Raw genomic sequence first — 17,312 nt, 5'->3', positions numbered from 1 at the left:
GTGGTGGAAATCCTAGCAGGCCCATAGCAGTAATAAGTATACAAATTCTGAAATTTAGTAGTACTTTCTTTTCATATCAGAAGTATTTTCTCATTTATGATCTCTTTTTAAAAAAACCAGCCCATGGGGAAAAGTGGTGTTATGCTTACTTTACAAAGGAGAAAACTTAGGTACCACAGGATTAGTGCTCCCAGGGGCCTCTAGACTACTTAGCTAAAACTTAAGCCCAGGCCTCCTAAGTCCATGGTTCTACCATTTGCCTCTACTGGGCCTCACTCCTATTATGGGGTTCCAAGAGAAGTAGAAATAAGCCTTCCAGCAGAACACAGTCTGAGGTTTTCCTGTCCTTGGCAGCACCATGTCTGAGAAGACAAGTGCAGGCACGGCCTTCGTTTAATGGAGAAGGTGACACCTGCTTGAGGTCAGCACCTGCCTGGAGTCAGCAGGGCTCCAGCAGGTCGTTGGGGTCCACCCCTGCTATTCATACTTGGTTATTTCCATGAGTGGAAAGTGGCAGGAATGACCAAAACAGGTAACAGGAAAATCATTCTTTGAAATGATTATATATATAGTTTTGCTTTTGTTCCTGGGTTTTTAATTTTATTTATTTTTTTCTCCAGCATTAATAGTAGAGTCAACTCCCTAATTATGTTTTTATTGGCTGATATTAAAATGGAAATGAATTTTCATTCTTCAAGTATACATTCTGTATAGGATGGGGGCTGGGATGATGATAGGTAATTTGTGAAATGGGGAAGTAGATTGTCTATATATAAATAATCCAGAATTGACTAATATCTATATACATTCCCATTCATCATTTCATGAGTTGGAGGACAAAAGAATTCTTCTGTGGGGGTGGGAAAATGCCTTCTCCTTACTATGGTGAGAATGATACACCATGGGATTGTAGTTCGATGCTGTACAAGATTGCCCAAGTCAGACTCTTAAGAAATCTCGAAAGGCCTTTGCAGAGGGCAGCAGCCCTTCAAGGTGCCCAGGGACTGCTGCTTGGTTAAGCCACCATGGCTCATTAGGCAGACTTGTTTTCCTTGTCAATGTAGGCTCTTTCTTTAGGGAGTCATCTGGTCCAGTTTCAGAGAAGGCATTTGTGCTTGATGGAAATTGGTGGAGCAGGAAATATTGATTTGGAAGCTGTTGACACTTGGAAAAAGGGAGTTAATGTAGATGTCAGTATTGATCAGTGAGGCTAAATTTAGACACTAGCTTGAGAGTTTCCCTTTTGAATATACTCTCAAAAAAGAAAAGAAAAGAACACTTCAATTGAAATGCCATTAATGGGACAGAAAGGAAGAGGACAATAATGTATTATGATGCAGCTATGTCTTCAGAGCTCATAGATTAAAGGTTTAGATTTGATTGTGTGGACCTCATAACCTTAAGTGTAGCTATACCAGAATTATATTAAACTAAGCTTTGAAGAGTGAGGAAGAAACAGACATTAGACTGAAAATAATTTTTAAGTGTTCGGAACAAATGAAATGGACAAATGCAACTGAATTTCTTTCTCCTGGATTACTTAGGACTTTACATCTAAGATAGATAAGCCCAAACACCTCTGGAGAAATGGTGGACCTTGAAGGGAAACCACTCCCCTGATTACAGTCCATGGTCCAGGTCCTTAGACCACCTAGATGTCCTCTTAGATTATTCTCCAGACCCCACAGAATGCTATCATTTCTTCCAGGGAAATTATCACTTTTGTAAAGATGACCTCATATCTATTAGATAAATCAGGAAGATTTGAAAAACCTACTTAATGGGCATAAACTAAATGAATTTCCATATGTATTCCTGCAAAGCAGTGCATTTAGCAGAAAATAAGCTAAAATGGATTTGTAAGATGTTGGGTCTCTAAACTATGGGGAGAGAAATCATACTTATTTGACTATTAAAGACATTGGCTTACTTTGCTTCTTTGGACCAAATGCTGGCCGAAATTTTCATGTGATCAAGATGGACATTCAAAACAAAGGAGAAAATATTAGCTTGTTTTCAGCCTCCTGTGGAGAATACTGTGTTCAGTTCTGTTAACTGTATATAAAATTTAGAAAGGAGTTTGAGTAGATCCAGAAGAGGAGCAACCCTAGGGACAACTACCATTATTTTGTTTCAAAATGGAGATAATCGGGCCGGCCCGGTGGCGCACTCAGTAGAGTGCGGCGCTTGGGAGCGCGGTAGCGCTCCCGCCGNTGGTGTTATGCTTACTTTACAAAGGAGAAAACTTAGGTACCACAGGATTAGTGCTCCCAGGGGCCTCTAGACTACTTAGCTAAAACTTAAGCCCAGGCCTTCTAAGTCCATGGTTCTACCATTTGCCTCTACTGGGCCTCACTCCTATTATGGGGTTCCAAGAGAAGTAGAAATAAGCCTTCCAGCAGAACACAGTCTGAGGTTTTCCTGTCCTTGGCAGCACCATGTCTGAGAAGACAAGTGCAGGCACGGCCTTCGTTTAATGGAGAAGGTGACACCTGCTTGAGGTCAGCACCTGCCTGGAGTCAGCAGGGCTCCAGCAGGTCGTTGGGGTCCACCCCTGCTATTCATACTTGGTTATTTCCATGAGTGGAAAGTGGCAGGAATGACCATCTGAACAAAACAGGTAACAGGAAAGTCATTCTTTGAAATGATTATATATATAGTTTTGCTTTTGTTCCTGGGTTTTTAATTTTATTTATTTTTTCTCCAGCATTAATAGTAGAGTCAACTCCCTAATTATGTTTTTATTGGCTGATATTAAAATGGAAATGAATTTTCATTCTTCAAGTATACATTCTGTATAGGATGGGGGCTGGGATGATGATAGGTAATTTGTGAAATGGGGAAGTAGATTGTCTATATATAAATAATCCAGAGTTGACTAATATCTATATACATTCCCATTCATCATTTCATGAGTTGGAGGACAAAAGAATTCTTCTGTGGGGGTGGGAAAATGCCTTCTCCTTACTATGGTGAGAATGATACACCATGGGATTGTAGTTCGATGCTGTACAAGATTGCCCAAGTCAGACTCTTAAGAAATCTCGAAAGGCCTTTGCAGAGGGCAGCAGCCCTTCAAGGTGCCCAGGGACTGCTGCTTGGTTAAGCCACCATGGCTCATTAGGCAGACTTGTTTTCCTTGTCAATGTAGGCTCTTTCTTTAGGGAGTCATCTGGTCCAGTTTCAGAGAAGGCATTTGTGCTTGATGGAAATTGGTGGAGCAGGAAATATTGATTTGGAAGCTGTTGACACTTGGAAAAAGGGAGTTAATGTAGATGTCAGTATTGATCAGTGAGGCTAAATTTAGACACTAGCTTGAGAGTTTCCCTTTTGAATATACTCTCAAAAAAGAAAAGAAAAGAACACTTCAATTGAAATGCCATTAATGGGACAGAAAGGAAGAGGACAATAATGTATTATGATGCAGCTATGTCTTCAGAGCTCATAGATTAAAGGTTTAGATTTGATTGTGTGGACCTCATAACCTTAAGTGTAGCTATACCAGAATTATATTAAACTAAGCTTTGAAGAGTGAGGAAGAAACAGACATTAGACTGAAAATAATTTTTAAGTGTTCGGAACAAATGAAATGGACAAATGCAACTGAATTTCTTTCTCCTGGATTACTTAGGACTTTACATCTAAGATAGATAAGCCCAAACACCTCTGGGTGCGGGCGTGACACCAAGGGTTGCGATCCCGTTGCCGGTCACGAAAAAAGACAAAAAGGGAAAACAAATGGAGATAATTAAGAGGACACATAGTCACAATACACCAAGGGTTGCGATCCCGTTGCCGGTCACGAAAAAAGACAAAAAGGAAAAAAAAAAAGGAGATAATTAAGAGGACACATAGTCACAGTCTATAAAATTAAAGGATGAACACATATAATCTCATAGATCATGGATTTTTAGTACTAAGGAACACTAGAAATACAATAGGCTCCTGCTACCATCTGAGCAGCTAATGATTTTTCCCATAGCTAGAATTTGAGAAATAACTGTGCCTTGTGATAAGTTATCTTAGCGTCAGTTGCCTTGAGTGAAACCTCGTAGCTTCATTAGGGATAACTTCGAGAACACAGCCATCTATAGGCAGCTTCCCCAGCCTACATGGTTACAAGGCTCAGCTTGCCCAGCCTAAACGGCATCATCATTTGAGACATCCAGATCCACTCTTCTCCTGACTTGGACTTATCTGAGCTCCCTTGACCTGAGGAAGCAATAGATCTCTGATTTTGGTTCCCCCTGCAAGCTCAGACTTAGCTGAATCCTTGGCCTAGCTCTTAAATGACCAAGTAGCAGTATTCTTTCAGTCCCTTATTTCAATGTTACTGATTTTCTCAGGTATCCTGTGGATGTAGGGGCACTCTGAATTTTGAAAGAAATGTAGAATTTTAGAGCTGGAAATGGCCTTTAAAGATCATCTAACCTATTAGGTAAATTGTTGTCTAAGGTGATTGATCCATGTAAAATGTTTGTTTTATGGTTTGAAAAATACTTTTACATTAATTATTTCATTTTATCTTTATCCTGTGCCTTAGGCAAGGAAAATGTTCACATTTTATAGCTGAGAAAACTGAGCCTTAGCGAGACTAAATGATGTTTCCATGATCACAGTTTGAGAGTAGTAAAACTAACATTTTCTCATTTTAATTATGATATTTCTTCTGCTACCTTGCACACATTTGGATGCTCACAGGAAAACAAATAGCCAGTTTTATGAACCAGGAAGAGAAAACATCCCAATAATAGAAAATTATACCAACAAGGGTTGTCAGTGATCAGAGTACAAAGAATAATGATGAGAAAACAGCTAAGGAACATATATCACATCAGAATATGCCAATAAGCTCATAGAACTTCTGAAATCAAGATTAATATTCTTAAATTTTTAATTTTCTCATTGGGAGAGGTATAAATGAAGAATCACAGCATTACCTAGCTTTTCTCCAAGCTAAAATTCACCACCAACACCACCATCATCATCATACTGTATGTTTTATAGTGTGTCACAGCAACCCTGTAATGCAGAAAGGGAAGGTAGAATTATCCTTATTTTACAGATGAGAAAACTCAGGCTCGGATGGGGTAAGTGATTTTGCTGGGTAAGTAACAAAGCCAGGTATTCTGACTTCAAAATTTATGCTTTTTCTGTACTATGCCAGTTCTGCTTCCAGGATTGACTCATTCACAGAGATCAATCCCACCCTGGATCTAAGCCATTGACATAAACTACCATGCATTTTTATCTTCCTAAAATCAAATGTCCCACTTTAAAGTCCTAAAATGCCTTTATAAAGTGCATTTCAGAAATAAAAATAAACAAGGATATGGTGTAATTTAACAAAAGAAGTAGGGACTGAACCCAAGATATTTCTAAATGGAAAGGCTGGTAAGTGGGGATTCTCACCACCATAGATGTAACTGATATTTCCAATTGACTGAAACTGGAGAGAAAAATATTCTAGCAAGACTCAGGATGCCCAGAGAGAGTCAGATGTCCTGCAAGCATTGATTTATGTTGCACGTGGAGAAAAAGTTTCTCTGACACCCTCAAATGAATCTGCAAACCAATCAAAATGCAATGAATCATGGCAGAGGAACATAGTTCAAAATATACATTGTGAGCTCCATTTTCCAAAGAGATGAAGCATTTGGGCATGCAGTCTATGAATGCATGTACCCGAACTTACAGGCAGCTTTTTGAAATTATTAGCACCTCTAGCCAGCCAGCCATAGTTCACTAATGACAACAGAGATTTCACACGTACACTCTGAGCAGTTATTTCCTACAAGTAATTGCTCTACAGATTGGCATCTCATCCACAATCTGCCAGACTGGCCATGAATTAACATCTCAATCCAAATAGCCCAGCTTCAGTGGAATTTATGCCACAATGTTGTCTATGCACAATAAGGCATCAGTCATTTTCTGCCCAGGGATGAAATTTGAGAGATGCCTTTGAGAGTTATGGAGCAGGAGACCTGCGCTTAGTGTTTTCTAATTATTCAACATGAGGAGGTTGAGGGGAGAAAAAAAATCTGAAAGCACATGTGAAACAGATTGTGGTATCTTCTCCTTTGGCATGAGGTAACAGATGGACAGTATTTACTGATCTTGAAATTTCAGAATACTTTTTATTTCCTCTCCAAGCAAGTTTTCAGACTTCCTTAAAAAAAAAAAAAAAAAAAAAAAAAAAGCAACGTTCTGGTGACTAGACACATCAGGTAGATTTTCAGAGACTAACTCTTCCCAGTCTTCCAGTTGGGTTATTTGCACTGATTCTATTAGCTGGATAATTGTCCCATCTCCATTTCATCTAGGACTGTCTAGACAGTGTTGGCTGTTTCTTCTTCTATCCTAATATTCCATAGCTGAGTTTTCTTTCCCCCAGTACTCATTATGGTCACCTTAAAATTGTATTCAGCATAGCCATAGCCTCTAAATAATTTAAGTCAATTATAGCTTACTCTCCCTTTTTCTGGTGATTCAGTGTATGGATTGTTCATGCTGTTTTGCTTCTTTTCTTTTTCCTTCTTCCATCCTTTGGGCTATTAACCCACCAAAGCTCAAACCTGTCTACTCTGGGCTATTTTGCAGGGTACTGGAGGTTGGACCCATTTCTTAGGTGTGACTTGGGTATTCTCTATTGCTTTCAAAACATTACTACAAAACAGCACATTCATTGTATGCAAGGTACTGTGCTAGGCACTATGTGCAATTAAAATATGACTAATATATTGCCCCAGACTTCAGGAAGTTTACATTCTAAGGGGGATATGAAATGTAGGTTGAAATAACTAAACAAGGCGATCTGTGGTGAGTGCCATTGAGGTGGTACATATGAAATAGGATCATTGTCCTGGATGAGGAAGAGATTGTTTCCAATGGGAGTGATCAGGTATGGAAGATTTTGAGACGCTGTTGTTATTTGAACTGGGCCTTTTAAAAAAGAAAAAGATACCAACAGAAGGCATTTATTTATTTATACTATCCTATGTTCCAGAAGAAACTTTAGACATATGTACAATACAATCAGATTAAGCAATGTTTGAATTAAGTGGGTGAGGAAATTGGGGAAGAGGGGTGTTGAGGGGAAGAAATAATATATGAAGCTAATAATGAAGTTGGTACATAGAATAAAGTACCTTATGGCACAAGGTGTTAGGTCAGACTGGGGAGATGACCATTTTAATTATCCATACCCTTCCTGTCCTCCGTCTAACAGAGGATAAAAGATAGCGAGCTCTCTGACTGAAGTACCCATCAGAGAAGCCAACAGCTCTGGGGAAGCTGTGGAAGGCCATTCACCTGTGTGCTTGTCCCAACTCCCTAGGTCCTGGGATGGATCCGCAATGGAGAATCAATGCTCAACGCCAGCCTGGTCAATGCCAGCTCTTTGTCCGAAGCAGAGCAGCTGCAACGGGAGCACGAGCAGTTCCAGCTGGCCATCGAGGTAACACCCAAATCTGGTTGCACTGTCCTCCCTACCCCTTTCTGCTCTGCGCCTCAGGCAGGATGATTCTCCAAGGGGTGGGAGTACCTTCAGGTGGTGAAGCCCTTACTCTTCTCAGTGAAATGGTCCAGGGAGCCTCCCTGTTACCCAGGAATTGATAGGGAAGCAAATGCAGGAGTTCATCCCCCCAAGGAAGCCTGCTATTAGAAGAAAAGTATTCTTGACACTGCAGATGACAATCTTTTTTGCTCACTGGTACCTTCAACCTTTAAGGCCCCTGGTACATTGAGTTTTTTACACATTCTAGACTATGTACCATGTGAGAAATGTAAAGCTAAAAGGTTAAAAGTTGCTTCCAGTTTAAGATCACTCTGAACTGAGAATAAACAAGTCCAAAAGGCATTGACAAGTGAGGATCCTACTTTTAAACATTTGATTTTCATGTAACATTTAGATGCTATTATCAGAGTCTGCCTTTTAACACGAACACTGAGCATTGGACCAGATGGCACCAGATAGTTTACCTCACTGAAAGTAGTTATTCCATGATGCTGATAGAAGTCATATTTAAAGAATAAACTGCAACCAGAAGAAGTTCACCAACTGGGACTTTTTAAAAGGCTATTTTAAAATAAAACTCCACTTACGATAATCTAATATAAATTTTGTCTTATTTTAAATAATTCCTTTCTACTAGGGCATTCTCCTCCCCAAAGACACAAACTGATTGCTTTAGAGTGGTGCAGGAAAAAGAGTAGGAAATGGGACATGGGAGCTATATTAAAAATAAAAAAAGTTTAGTAACAATGGGAAAAGAGATAAGGGGTGAAAACATGAAAAACATTACTTGTGGTTCAGTGTAGAATTCAACTCACTTTAGAGTTTGTAAGAAAGAAATGCAAAAGTATATTATCTTCTACTAAAAAAAAATTAATGAAAATTTTCCACAGCAATGATGGAAAAATAATAAAATTTTAACCATGTGCCCGTAAGTACGTCTTTTTATACAGTCACCAACTGATTGCTAGCCATTTTAAAACTAGTATTAGTATTGATTGAATTAAGCCATTTAATTTTCCAGAAATCATCTTGGATGTGTAAACATAGCATTAAGATGCTTGATATCTTCTTAGGAACCATTACTAGTACTAGAAGTACTATCTTGGATTTGAGATGCAGAAATAAACTGTATATTGCACACGTAGTATGAGCAAATTATTTTCTAAGGGGGAATTAACCAGAGAAAATAAGTTTTGTTATCATCAGCTGTTTCTATTGCTGTTTGCTGACACACCCATTATATAACAGTGTTAGGATCTGTTCACTGTAAAGAAAAGTCAGGATTGGGGTTATAATCAAGAGCCAGGTACACAGCAATCAAGCTCCCATAGGCATGGGCAACAATGAAGAAAACAAGGGTTGGGCCATCAGACTGGAGGCATGGCACGAAGCTGCGAGGGATGCTAGGCAAGGAGAAGACAGCTCTTGGCCATACCTCCTCTATAGTCATCTTGAAGAAGAAGGTTTACATGTCGTATCAGGTCATCAAACTGCCAGTCCCTTAGTCAAATGTTGGGCAAGTAAGAGCAGCCGTCATGACATGCTTGAGCATCTCAGTGAGCTGGTGGGAAAGGGTGGGTAAGTGCACTCATGGTGCTGTGGACCGACTACATTCCACATGACTGCATACGCAGTATGTATTATTTTATCTTAGATGCCGTTGCATCCTTACAGAATAGAGGCTCAGTAAGCATAAAATGTCTCTTAATCAGTTCTGCGTTTCTGTATCGGTACAACTTGATGAAATATTCCTGGAATTGATGTTGAGATACAGGCCACTCTAGGATTTGTGTCTACGGTCTCAAGAGGGCATGGCAGAGAAGATAGGATTTCTGGGAGATCTTGGGAGTGGAAGGTAGGTAGGGTCTGCATCATGGCTAGAATAGAAGAGAACAGAACCAGAATTTCAACATAGGCTCCTTCTCCAGGTGGCCTGTGCTTCTCTCTAAATGTGTCAGTTTAGAACAGGTTCTGCATGTGTCAGGGAGGACTTAAGAAATTTTAAAAGGAGTGTGAGTAGTCTGGTTTGGCTTAGCCTATTTTAACAGTGTTACTGGAGACCTTTACAATGATTGCTTATGGTGAGCACAATTTGACTTCTTGGAACCTAAGAAAGAACCCTGGGTTCCATAAGGGAAAATGAAATAGCTGTAGGTAGGAAAGCATATAATTTATTGTTTAAAATTAGACACTTTTAATAGTTGAAGAGGAAATTATTAATAACTAATCCAGAAAAATAGGCATATACTGGAACTGTCATGGGTAATCCAGGAGGTATGCTAACCTACCTTGGGTGGCCTTATTAGGTTGAAGGTTTTGGTCTCCCCGAGGAAGGCCAGAAATTTTACCTGAAGTATCCTTGGTTTCAAATCCAGGAGGTATGCTAACCTACCTTGGGTGGCCTTATTAGGTTGAAGGTTTTGGTCTCCCCAAGGAAGGCCAGAAATTTTACCTGAAGTATCCTCGGTTTCAGGAAAACTTCCTCAGAGCCATTCAGAATGGAGAGCAATACATGGCTCCTAGAAGCAATATAGCTTTATCAAGCAAACCTAGATTATTATTTGTTAGTATCCAAGATGTGGCTGATGTGTCTTCAGGAACCGTGAACTTTACAGAGACAAGCTCAATTTTAAAATCCATTTTTATATGAAATCTTCTTATGCATTTTAATCATAAGTGTTATGCCAGAAAAAGTTGTTAAAACTGGATAATAAATTTAATTGATTCAGTTCAATTTTCATCTGTGTATTCCTACTAAACATTAATGTCCTTGATATCTGTGTCTTAAAGATATAGCACTCAATAGGATTAGATAATGGGCACTAGAAATGAATGCAACGTAGTGACTTAAGCTTAGCAAAGCAAAGATTGTGTCATATGGATGAGTTTATCGTTTAGGAAATTAAAAGGGGGAGGGGTTCCCAGGACTATCAGATGATAATGAGTTTCAGAGTCAGGAAGAAAATGTATCACATGGCATAAATCATAGGAAAATCAAGTCACTCCTCCACTCTCAAAGAAAAAGACATAATAATGGGTTTATGATGACAATTATATGCTGTTTCATATATTGAGGAGAGGCCAGATAGTTATCATAATCACTAATGTTCATTTGGCAAACCCTTCCTTGGAATGAGAGTCTGCAAAAACTGTTCTGATTGTTAGAGATAAAATGATGTAGTGTGATAAAGTAGAAAGAATGTAGGTTTGGGAATATGAAACCCGAGTCTTATTCCTGGTTTTACATTTTCCTTGGTTGTACATTTTTGGACAAGTCACTTAACCAGCTGAGCCTCAGTTTCTTAATCTGTGAAATGGGAATAATAATATCCTCCTTGAAGTAGTGTTAGGAGAACTAGAAAATATATGCGTAAGCACAGTGCCCGCACAGAGTGTACCCTTGGATAAATAAATGACAGCTATTTAACTGATTTTTCAAACTGTCCTTGCCTTAAGAGTTTTACAGTCTAAGGAAGGAGAATCAGCCAAGAGTTAGATGGGTGACATAGGAGTTCAGAAGAAGGTAGTTTTCAGTGAGTCCCAGGCTGTCCAAAAAGGCCTCACTGAAGGAGGGTAGACTTGAGCTGAGCCTCAAAAGAAAGCTGAAGCGTAGGTGGGGAGAGACTCTGTGGCATTCATTAAAGGCAGGAAGAATGAAGGTAGCAAAAACAGGAAAGTTTATGGTGTTTTCAAAGGGTTTTTGTAGGAAACTAGCAGGTGATAATGTGATACAAGTAGTTTGGGACCACATTGTGAGGAGCTTTTTAATTATAGCCTTCAAAGTTTGGACTTAATTTCCCAGCAGTGAGGAAGCCACTGAAGGCTTTTGAATCGAGAGAAGGGAGTGATACTTAGAGCATAAAATGGGACTTTTAGAGCTAAAAGAGATGTTAGAAGTTGCTTAATGCAAGCACTTCCCACTACAGAGAATTAAATGGATCTGTCAGAAATGCAAAGGATGGATTAGAAATGGGAGGCAAGGAGACTAGTTAGGGGACCACCACAGCAGTCTATGTATACAGTGGGGAGGGCTGGACTGGAATTGGGGAGTGCTGAGTAGCAGTCAAGAATGATGTCAAGATTGCAATCCTGGGTGGCAGGGAGAAGGGGGGCACCAACAGAAATGGCAGGTTGCCATTGGAAAACTGTTTTGAAGAAAGGAGGAGTTTCCTTTCAGCTGTAGAACTTGAGGAGCTGTCTGGGAGGAGGCGGAGGCTCTGAAAGAGTGGTAAAGGCTGCCTGGCTTTCCTGGTGAGGGCCCCTCCTCTCTGGAGGAAGATCCCTTCTTTTATTGAAAGTGTGTCTTTGAAGCAAGTGAGTGTGGAGTAAACAGCTAGATGAGCTGAATCAGTGCCACTCACTAGGGTGAGAGGGGCGCAGGCAGCTCACCTTTGTACCCGAAGACAGCTGAAGAGGGGGGTCAGATGTCAGACAAGAGACAAGGCTTGGGGGTCATCTGCAGAGAGGAGATAATAGAAGCCAAGGGAATAGATGAGAGCCATGCAGAGGAGAGTTAAACACAAGAATTGACCTTGGCACCTCTATGATTAGGAGACAGGAAAAGAAAGTGGTCTGATAAGTAAAAGAGAAAGAAAACCTGGGATTTGTAGTGGATCATTTCTGCCCATGAGTTTACTTTCTCCAGCTGCATTCGGCAATTAGGAACTTGAATGCCGCTACAGTCATCAGGAATGAGGACTGACTCAGTGGAAAGGCCAGGGAGTGAAGGAGTCTAGGTTACCAGAGGAGGTGGTGCTACCATAGCTATCACTGAGTGCAGATGCAGCAGAGAACAAAGAGAAGCCAAAAGGAAGTCGGTAGACTGGGGAAAGTAAATAGGAGTGTGTAGACTGCAGTCTGGGATGAGAGTGAAGGGCTTATGTGGTGGGAATCGGGGAGGTACAGGTGAAAGAATGAGGGAGGTTGCACTTGGACACAGGGAGTGCTGAATGGATTAGCTCTTGGGAACTGTCTCACAACTACTGCCTGAGAAGAAGGGCAGATATTACTTCTGGAGTAAGTTAGTGGGCTTCTAGCTGTCTCTTTTCACTGCCAGCTGAACTATTCTTTCCTAAAAGTGCAAATGCCAAACTAATACTACACCATTAGGCTAGAACAATCCCGGCAGTTGAGGTTGGAATGATATTAGCTCTTTCAAGTCCATTGGGCTCTAACATTCTCATTTGGATCATCTATATCAGAACTTTATTTTAGTAAATTTTAACCCCATTTGGTTCTTTCTCTGCCACCCAGTCCTCCAGCCCAGCCTTCCCACCTCCTACTGTTAATGTAAACTCACAGAATGCAAAGCACATTTAGCCTGAATCAGAAAGCATTAAGAAAATAAACCTTCTACAAATATGTGTGTGTATAATATATATATATATATATATATATATATATATATATTTCCCTTAAAGGCAAATGTAAATAATATGGGGATTATGTGTTGAGCTGAATTATCTACTATACTGCTCTGCTCCCTTGGTGAAGAAACAAGGGGATTACGTGAGAAGTTACTCTTTAGCTTTATTAACCTGCCAAATTTATTCTTCTACTGGAATCCTTTTCAACTGATTATTAATGTTAAAATGATAGCTGAGATTTATATTAAATAGAGAGTTTCTTTAATGTGCTATATTTACTTGATCTGTAATGGGACTGCAACAGTTAACCTCCTTTGAAAACTCTATAATGAATAGCTTTATGACTAGATTTTTAAAGGAATTTAATTTGTGGTCAAGTCAGAGAGAGGATGTAGACACAACTTCTGTCTCTCTACTACAGAACCTGAAATGTCCTTAAAATCCAGAGTGATGAAAGTAGGAAAAAAGGAGTTAGGGTCCTGAGAGATTAGTTAATGAAAATGTGTGATATTTGTTTTTAAAATATGCTTTAAAAACAATAATGTATTAATTGTCATGACAAAATGGATCAGTCATTTAAAGCTCTTTAACTTTTCTGCATCTTTCCACTCACGCCTCACTCCACCCCCTCCCATACCACACCTGGGTTGTTCCCACGGACCTCTCTCTCCTTCCCTTGTGCCCAGTCCCTCTTTCATGCCACTTCCTTGCAGAAGACGCACCAGAGTGCCCTGCAGGTGCAGCAGAAGGCCGAGGCGCTGCTCCAGGCTGGCCACTATGATGCCGATGCCATCCGGGAATGTGCTGAGAAGGTGGCCCTCCACTGGCAGCAGCTCATGCTGAAGATGGAAGACCGTCTAAAACTGGTCAATGCCTCTGTGGCCTTTTACAAAACTTCTGAACAGGTGAGGGAAAGGGCTGTGGGACATGTGGGGCTGAGGTTGACAAAAGTCTGTTTCCTTCCTCCCACTGCAAATGTGCAACACCAATGTCAGCAAGAAGCTAGTCATCCCAGTACCCACCTTTGAGAATAGAAGAATGGTTTGTGGAAACATGATAATTGGCTTCCTAATAATCCTTTCCATAAGAGCAGTGGACCACATGATTTGTTTCTCATAAATTTCTTAAATTCATCATATCTATATGGAGGTGCTGAAGTAGAAATTGGGTGCATGCTGAGTGCTAGATTTGAGCAGTGTATAAGTTAGCTATTACCACATTAATGCAATGTAATGAACCACCTCAGAACTCAGTGATATCAAAAAAATACACATTTACTTTTTACTAAAGTATCTGGGGTTCAGTTGATCTTGGTTGAGCTTGATAGAACTAGGCTCCATGCTGAAGATTGGGTCTACATCTGTTCTCATGTGTCTCATACTCCTTGACCAGTAACTACTTGAGGCATATGATTAAAGGCAGGAGTGCAAGAGCCTAAATCTACTGTGTAAGTGCATTTTAAGGCTTTGCCTATGTCACATTCTCTAACATCCCATTAGCCAAGCCAACATCAATGAGGCAACACTGCCTCCTATGAAGGCTGGGAGAGGAGAATGAATATTTGCTAAACAATAATTTTATCTACTACAATTAGGCATTATGCACCGCTTGAAAAACATATGGCTCTTTCATTCATGGGGCTCCCAGTTAGATGGAGGAAACGTGACAGGCTCTGTGTCCTTGGGGAACTCTGAGCTCAACTGGTAAGTTAGTGCAGCTGTGGGAGGAAAGGCAAGAGGCATGCACAGCAGGGCCATGAAGATGCAGATGCATTTCCATTACCTCTGTACAGCTGTATGCACAAGGACCAAGAGGATTTTTTAAATAATGATTTGGGTGCTGTTAGGGAATTCTTTTTATGAAATAGAGGTATAAAGCAGAAGTAATTTTTTTTTCGGCATAAAATTGTTCCCTTATTTGAATTGCTCCCTGGTAGAAATAGATCAGAGAAACATTCCCCTCTGGGTGACTTACAGGGACCACGGGAAAGTCTACCTAGGTGCAAATATAACATGCCCATCAGAGGGCCCTGCAACGAGCCTTGTGGTCTCCACACCTTCTCCCAGTCCTTTCTGTTATTTTGGAGAGATGATGCCTTTGATGGCCATGGAAGTGGGAGCTGCAGACTAAGATGATAAAGGGCTTCCCCAGTTCATTCATAGATTCTACACAACCCCAATCAAATCCCAGAGGGCTTTTTTGTAGAAATCGATACACCAATTCTAAGATTTATGTGTAAATAAAATGCAAATGCAGAGAACCTAGAATAGCCAAAACAATCTTGAAAAGGAAGAATGAAACTGGAGGAGTTATTCTACCTGATTTAAAGATTTCCTCTGTAGCTATAGTGACCAACATAGATATTACCAGTGTATGAATAGCCACAATGGAACAAAATAAAGGTTATAGAAGTACACCCACATAAAGCAATTCAGTGAGTGAAGGAAAGTCTTTTCAACAAATGGTGCTAGACAACTGAATATCCATATGGGATAGCCACAATGGAACAAAATAAAGGTTATAGAAGTACACCCACATAAAGCAATTCAGTGAGCAAAGGAAAGTCTGTTCAACAAATGGTGCTAGACAACTGAATATCCATATGGGAAAAAAAAAATGAGGCTTACTCCCTTAATTTGAAATGGTTAAGAAGACCAGAGCACTGGAGTAAGAGTCAGGAAATTTGACCATGAACTGACCTCATTTAAAGGTTACTGTACCTTCTGGATTTCTGTTTCCTCACCTGTTAAATTAAAGGATTTATATTTAATAATCTTTTCATTTCCTCTAACTCACAAAATGATTGGTTCTAAGTCCAGTTTTATCATGGGATAGATAGCAAGTACTCTTTTTCTTAAATGTTTTGCATGTCTATAATCTATTTTACCTCGAGACAGGAGCCTGCCTGCATATTTTTATGCCTTGCATGAACAGAGGAGTAATGCTCAAGATGGGGCTAGAGAAGTCACCTAGAGTTCAGGGACAGAACTTCTCGTGACATGGGAAGCATGTCTGGCTATGAGGTGTTCTGTCCAGGATATCTTTGAGCTCACATTTCAGTTCAATTCATAACTCAGTGGACATCCTATCCAAAGACACATCCTTCATCAAAAGGGATGACTTTTTCAGAGGGGACCAAGGGACAGGTATAGCTTCTCTCCCCTGCTGCCATATCTAAGCAAGGAATCAAAGTCTATTGAAGGGAAGTAAAGGAACAGGAGTTTCTATTTTCTGCATCCTCCCTTAGGCCCTGATACTAGGCTGACTTGGATCTCTCTCACTGTGGGACCCGACCTAACTTTCCCTCTAAACTCCCTTCAAAATGCTTCTGCTTTCTTCTGAGTTCATTTATAAGGTCACTTAGGATGGCCTCTCAGCATGTTTAGAACTGAAATGATTCTTAACTGTCTTTCAAGTTGACCCAAATTGTTATCCCTCTTATGGAAATGTTCATTTTGCAATAGAGGACCTGAATATGTCGTTGCTTTATGGTAGGACTTTGAGACATTTTTGCTGGGATATTTTTCCCCAAGGGAGGAAAAAGATGATATTCTTTTATGGGCCATAAATCTCATAACATTGGCAATCTTCTCCTTTACCTCTGCTTGAGGCTGCTTTACTGTGAGACAAGTACAGATGATTGGGCAAGTCAAGTAACTTCCCCAAACCTCATTTCTGGTTTTACCTAATTCACAGAGTTATTGTGAGGTTAGGACAGTATAGTATATATAAAACACTTTGAAATCCAAAAAGTAGTAGTCTTTCTTCCTTTCTTAGTGTATGTGCTATTCCCTGGGGATGTCGTCAACCCCCGTAGCTTCAGCCTTCAACCATTGACTATACGTGATTCCAAAATCCATACCTCTGGTCATTATCTGTCTCCCTAGCTCCAGACACAGGATTCTCACTACTTCCTGGACTTCTGTTAGTTGTCCCAGGGGCACTGCACACTTTAAATTTATAAATTGAACTTTGAATAAAAAATGTCATCTGTGTAGGGTTCTGTAAGCTGAAGTTCCTCAGAGAATACTTCCCGACTATATATAATTTATTGAGTCTTTTCCTCCATGATTCATTAGGTGTGTAGTGTCCTGGAGAGCTTAGAGCAAGAATACCGGAGAGATGAGGACTGGTGTGGTGGACGAGATAAACTGGGACCAGCCGCCGAGATCGACCACGTCATTCCACTCATCAGCAAGCATTTGGAACAAAAGGAGGCCTTTCTTAAGGTTAGAGCATGTTGTCATACAAGGTAGACTCCAGCCTTGTTCTTTCATCTGCCTTTTCTCTCTCTCTTTCTCTTCCTCTTCCTCCCTTTCTCTCTGTCACACACACACACACACACACACACACACACACACACACACACTCTTCATATGTGGCTCCCACCCCCCTGTTTTTTCCTAGCCTCTAATCTAAAGTGGGGA

At 40.2% G+C, this 17,312-nt stretch overlaps 1 protein-coding gene across 1 annotated transcript in view; it reads left to right on the top strand.

The window, feature by feature from the left end:
* Positions 1 to 17,312, top strand: part of LOC103588259 (kalirin) — a gene marked incomplete at its 3' end in the record, with an annotated part of 440,967 nt that overhangs the window by 406,283 nt on the left and 17,372 nt on the right. The window contains exons 16-18 of the mRNA XM_008569903.1: positions 7,340 to 7,459; positions 13,599 to 13,790; positions 16,965 to 17,114. Coding sequence (XP_008568125.1) covers positions 7,340 to 7,459; positions 13,599 to 13,790; positions 16,965 to 17,114 — 462 coding nt within the window. The remainder of the gene's footprint in view (positions 1 to 7,339; positions 7,460 to 13,598; positions 13,791 to 16,964; positions 17,115 to 17,312) is intronic.

Source organism: Galeopterus variegatus, unplaced genomic scaffold (genome assembly GCF_000696425.1).
Source record: "Galeopterus variegatus unplaced genomic scaffold, G_variegatus-3.0.2 Scaffold542, whole genome shotgun sequence".
NCBI classification, from domain to species: Eukaryota; Metazoa; Chordata; class Mammalia; order Dermoptera; family Cynocephalidae; genus Galeopterus; species Galeopterus variegatus.
The sequence above is the reverse complement of the archived record's forward strand: the minus strand, read 5'-3'. Positions and strand labels throughout refer to the sequence as shown.